The sequence below is a fragment of the Diadema antillarum genome, unplaced genomic scaffold, assembly GCF_040938485.1.
Source record: "Diadema antillarum isolate AM-2024a unplaced genomic scaffold, OU_Dant_1.0 scf00000108, whole genome shotgun sequence".
NCBI lineage: Eukaryota > Metazoa > Echinodermata > Echinoidea > Diadematoida > Diadematidae > Diadema > Diadema antillarum.
In genome coordinates, this window is record NW_027270997.1 from 1,400,081 (window position 1) to 1,406,231 (window position 6,151).

The 6,151-nt window shown below is 40.3% G+C and overlaps 1 protein-coding gene across 1 annotated transcript; it reads left to right on the forward strand.

Annotated features, from left to right (window-relative positions):
* The first annotated feature begins 1,131 nt into the window (after nt 1–1,131).
* Nucleotides 1,132–4,789, forward strand: LOC139719301 (uncharacterized). Its single transcript, XM_071630724.1, has 3 exons — nt 1,132–1,170; nt 1,318–1,533; nt 2,515–4,789. The coding sequence occupies exons 1-3, from the start codon at nt 1,132–1,134 to the stop codon at nt 2,641–2,643; spliced, it is 384 nt and encodes a 127-aa protein (XP_071486825.1). The 3' UTR covers nt 2,644–4,789.
* The last annotated feature ends 1,362 nt before the right edge of the window (nt 4,790–6,151 follow it).

The window sequence follows — 6,151 nt, forward strand, 5'->3', positions numbered from 1 at the left end:
CAGGCTGGCTGAGGAGCGAGTTGCAAACTATGTTGTAATCGATTTGCCATTACGTCGAGCTGCTGGCTTAATGACGATGTCATCTTATCTTCAAATTCCTTGAGCCGTGATTCTGTCACGACATCATCTACGGTCGTTGACGACACCTGTCTCACCCGAGGAGAGCCGTTTTCCTCCTTCAAACTGAGGTATGTTTCCACCAAGTCCCGGGCTTCCTCCAGCGTTGCCGGTTCTTTCATACCAACGGTCATTGCTAACTGTTGGTCGCCGAGACCCCTGACAAAATGGCGGATGGCGATGACCTCCCTCGTCGTCGCATCGGCCGTTGGGTACCCCTTAGTTGTTAAAGTTCTTATGTCCGCCACATAGTCCGCGATGTCCTCTGTTCGTGCAAGTTTCCTGGACTCGAGCTGGGCGAGGTAAGTGTTTGCTTTTCTGCGATCCCCAAACCGCCGTTCGAGGTTTCCGAGTAGCTGACCGAATGACAAATCGGCGAAGTCCGGTAGCTGGAAAATATAGGCAGCTGCCTCCCCTTGCAGAGCGGCCAGCAACCGCAATCTCCTCTCCTCCTCGCTCCATCCACTGCATGTAGCCAATCCTTCAAATTGATTTTTAAATGCACAGAAGGGTGCTGTCCCATCGTATGGTGCTTGATGAGGGAGGGGGACATTCCCAGTAATTGGAGGGACCCTCTTCTGACTCTCTTTCAATTGCCTGATTTCCTCCTTCAGAGCTTCAACCTCGCCCTCGCTGACATAGGATGCGTCCATGTGGGCACCTGCCTGATGTTTCCCTTTACGAGAATTTGGCATTTTGAAATCAAAATTGCAGAAAAGCGAACCAAAATCAAAATCTGGAGTGGTTCGTCACCGCTGCCACCAGTGTTGTATCCTTCGGATATTGAGACAGGAATCATAGTCACTTAGACATTTCATTGCTTCAGATGCGGAAACGACATTTATTCAGGTGTTCACTTCAAGACAGTAAAACTCGGACTCTCCCCTCTCAGTCACTCGCCTCCAATATCCTCCTCTCTTGCCCGCAATATTCGCCGACTCCCCATTTCTCACTAATTTTGGGCTGGTCAGCAACATTCATGCATACTGACCATAAAGCAATAAGTCTATCAACATGCCCATTCCCAAGATCCAGCAATGGGCTGGCCAGACAGTGAATAATCCACTTGGCCTCCCCTGTCTGGTCCGCTCAATCCATCGCTAGACCCGGGGAAATGTGCATGTTGAATGATGATACATTTTTGCCTAACTCTGGGCATAACAATATATATATTATATATATATAATTATATATATGTAGGATGTTACAGACTTCGAGCGAGAGCGAAGCGACCGTGAGCAGCAAGATCCAGAGGTCTCACTTAACCATGCAGACTTCGAGCGAGAGCGAAGAGACCGTGAGCAGCAAGATCCGGAGGTCTCACTTAACCATGCAGACTTCGAGCGAGAGCGAAGCGACCGTGAGCAGCCAGACCCGGAGGTCTCACTTAACCTTGATGATGCTGAACAGCAGAAGGTAATACAGATTTTTTTCTTCTCTTTCAAATATAAATCAGTGTGACAACAAGCAATCACACAATTAAAGACATATCGTCCTTTTTGCAGATCAGCAGAAAACCATCCAAACATCTGTAAACCCTAGAGCATGGTGGGCAGGTTGTATATTCAAAATGTGAAATAGTTAAATCATGTAAAATTCAAATAATGCACGTAAACAGTGCATGAGAGATAGTCTTGCTCAGACACTTGGAAGTTTTGTTTCTTGAAATAATAGTTATCTGTGTGTAATTTAAATTACAAAACACATTATGAACATAATGTACATTATAGAAGACATTATTCAATATTTTGTAAAAAGTAATTAAAAAGGACTGTGTCAGAGACTAATATATTTTTTCGAGGTTCGAAAAAATAAATTCAAATTATAACGGTAGTTTGTACTTCACAAATGAAGACCCTACAGGTCTAAAAACTACACAAAGGTTTTTGTAACAGTGTCTTCTTCATTATATACCTTATTGTTTTACACCAATTGTATACACAAATTCAATGCAAAAGGGACATAATGTCTTTAAGGCTCTCCTTATCAATAAGTCCTCTAAATCACAAACTTATTAAAACAATCATATCAATTGTGCTTGTACTAGCATTTTGCTTATTTCTCCTGATGGCATAACGGCAATTGACTAAGCTCCTTCAAATTTAGCCAGGCAGAACGATAGCAGCCTCTTCCCGTGTTTTGAATAAAAGCGATATTTTTTATTCTTAATTCATAGATTTGTGAATTTATAACATAGTTCCCTGAAGACAGCATGGGCTTTCAGTTAAAACTATTAACATCACAGGCACCTTCAAAGCTTTTGAAAGGCTAATGAAAACTTTGCTAAAAATTTAACCCCCTTTTTGTATTCTCTGTTTCTTTTTGTTTTACTGAGTCCAGTTAGATATTCAGATAATGCTCTTACATTGGCTTCTTGTCTCCATATATCACTCGAAGGATGAAATAAATGAGACGGAGCAAGATCAAGGTGACCGTGACTCCCTCGAGCATCAAGAGGGTCAGCATACCCAACATGAAGATAACATGCACGAGGTTCAAGACAGTCAGTCTGAGGTGATTATATGATATAAAAGGTGTCATGAATTATGATAATATGAGCAGTATTTCAACAACAAAAATCTCTGTCAAATCATTATCTACACTTAGTAACTGCTTATTTCGGAAAGTGTGATTGGCTCTTCATACACGGGTTATGTACTGTAGTTCAATTACAGACTTGCAATAGCTTACAATCAAGTCCATTGCAAACGCGCCAGAAATTTAGTTTCTAAATTCTAAATTCCAAAATTCGCTACAACTTGGGGCACACAAGGATCAGACTGGTTCCACTGTATGGAATAATCTCCTTTTAGTTAGATAAACTTTGCTCTTCATCAGAGTCCTTTAAAAGTAGTTTAAAACTCACTTCTTTAATGCTACCTTTTGATTACCCATGCCTTGTATTAATAATTTACTTTCTATCTTACTCTTCTATTTTCGCGTGGAGCATTCTACAGAGTGGATTTGCCGCATTACAAATCTCATCAATCATTATTATCATTATTACTTACTGTTGCAGAATTTTAGGGAAACTAATATGAGAACTGCCTCGTGCCGTTTTTTCGACCTCTAATTTACGTCTGTAAACTCGCTGAAAAACGCATACGTTTTTAGACGCTAAACGGTTCAGTGTAGGACAGTACCTTTGTATTCACGAAACATGGCCCATATCTAATATTGACTTTTCACTTGCATATTGACATGTTTCTGTGGATTATTTTTGAACCTTCAGTATATTCCCACTTTTTTACAATAAACTTATGAAACAAATTTCCTTTTTACATTCTGTGTGCTACTTGTAGCAAGGAGAAAGAAAGAGTTAATCATGTGTTATTTTCTATTTCAGAAACGTGGGAGGAAGAGAAAACGGAATCCAGAAGAATGGAAGAAAAGACAGCAGTCAAGAAAACGTAATCGGGGAGAGGAATATGTTGTACGTAATAAAACAATCCCTGCCAGAAAGATAGGAAAGAAGTGTAACACAAAATGTCCCCATAAGTGCTTCTCTAAGTTCTCTGATGAAGACAGGAAAACATTGTTCGAGGATTACTGGAAAACGGGCTCCTACACCCGTCAGCGAGATTTTATTCATCACCATATTTCTCGGTCCAAAGCAATACCTAGAAAAAAGAGAAAAAGTCAGAAGCGAGTGCGTCACATGTACAAATACCATCTCCCGCTCACATCACAAAGGGAACGAGTGTGCAAACATTTCTTTCTCAGTACTTTGGGAATTGGTTCCAAGCTTATTGAGTATACATTGAAGAAGTATGAAGGCCCGTTTGCACGAGAAGACAGGAGGGGAAAGTTACCGTCAGTGAACAAAACTTCAGAAGAAGATGTTAAAAAAGTATGTGAACACATTGATTCATTTCCTGTTGTTGAATCACATTACTGTCGTGCGTCTTCAAAAAGGAAATATCTGGACCCTTCTTTAAGCGTTTCCAAGATGTACGCAATGTACGAATCGTCTGTATCGAAACCAGTTTCCTTCGCAGTGTATAGAAACATTTTCAATTCCCAATATAATTTGGGATTTCATCATCCGAAGAAAGATGAATGTAACACATGTGCTTCATTCAATAATTCAACTCCGGAAGAAAGGGAAGTTAAAGAGCAGAACTACAAGAAACACATTGCTGAAAAGGAAAGTGCAAGAGAAGAGAAACAAAGAGACAAGGAACGAGCAAAGATCGATCCAATCTTTAGCTCCTTTACTTTTGATCTTCAGCAGGTCTTGACTACACCCTATGGCCAGACATCTTCGTTCTATTACAAGCGGAAAATGTCTACGTATAATTTCACTGTATACAACCAGGCTACTGCATGTGGAAATTGCTTTGTCTGGCATGAGACTACAGCGAAGCGGGGAGCATGTGAGATTGGCTCATGCCTCTTAAAGTTCATGCAGTCACTTGATCCTGATACCACACACATAAGTTTCTTTTCTGACTGCTGTGGAGGCCAAAATCGGAACAGAATTATAGCTTGCACTTTGCTATATGCAGTTCTGCACACTAATGTTGCCATCATTGACCATAAATTCTTGATCAGCGGACATACTCAAATGGAATGTGACGCGATGCATTCCTGCATCGAAAGGAACAAAAGGGGAGTGACAATCCATCACCCCGACCAGTGGATACCAGTTATTCAAACAGCAAGGAACAGGAATCGGTATGGAGTTACCCACATGACGAAAGAGGACTTCCTTGATCTGCGTCAGTTGACAACACCCTGTGTGAAGTACATGAAGAAGGACAGGGCTGGCAATCCCGTCAACTGGTTGAAAATTCGTCAGATCCGCGTACAGAGGACAGACCCCTCTGTCATCAAAATAAAGTATGATTTCAACGAAGACTTCGTAGAAGTTCGCGTCTCGGGCTCAAGTCGAAGAAATGACATGCGTCTGCCTCTGTTGTACAAGCAACATCTCGCCCTCTCAAGGGAAAAGAAGCAAGATTTGCTTAGTTTGTGCAAGGACAACATTATCCCATCGATGTATCACAGCTACTATGAAAACCTCACGACAGAGGTACAACAGTCTCAGAGTGATGAATCCGAGGAGGAGGAAAATGATGGACACATGCATCAAACATCCGAACAGTGAATCATATTGTAGGCCTACTGTTGTGGCTTGAACACAGACGACAGTACAAATACATATACAGCTGTAGTACTCTTGTGCATCGTTTGAATTCTACACATCTTGCGACTTTGACATTTCACAGACATGATCCAAATACTAGTATCATTAGTTGTATACAGTGTTTGGTGTATTTAGGGAAGTCTGCAAAAGGACTTTCTAACTTTAAGGCGGAGATACACATACAGTATATAACATGAGCCAACCTGATGTCTGCATTAGAGCCTATTAGCATATGGAATGGAACTTTAGATTTCATACTGCCTTACTTTGGTAAAAGGAATCAAGAGACATACCATCCAAATTTGAGTAATTGACGTTTTTATATTACACCTAATGTGCTCTTCTTCCAAGTCAAATTTAATGCACAAACACTCACCTTGCTCAGAGATATAATAGGTTATACATTGTGATATTCCATTGATGCCCTTGCAAATTTGAGACACATTTTGGTCATTACAAGGAGTATCACTTTTGTCGCTTACTTCGTTTTGCCCAACTAGGGCACCACATTGAAGGGAGAATGCAATGACTTGGACTTGGACATTACTTAGATTGAACACGTAGGCCTGTACTTAGAAAATACAGTAAGTATGTACACATTTTTGGATAAATTAAAATGTATTCTAGGAATTCTGTTTTTCCATTGGTAATTCGAAATATTCAAAATTAAGTGCAAATAAGGACACTAACAATAATTACAGAAATACCTGGTATAATGTGTGCTTGTGTGACAATTGCATCATAATAAATTACAAAACGAATTGAATCGAATCTGCAAATCCTCAAACCTTGGGAAATTTGAATACATGTCTTCTTGTATTTCAAAATATTCCGATGAACTTGATGAGATTTGGGGTTTTTCGCCCAAAGTGAAGAAAATTTATG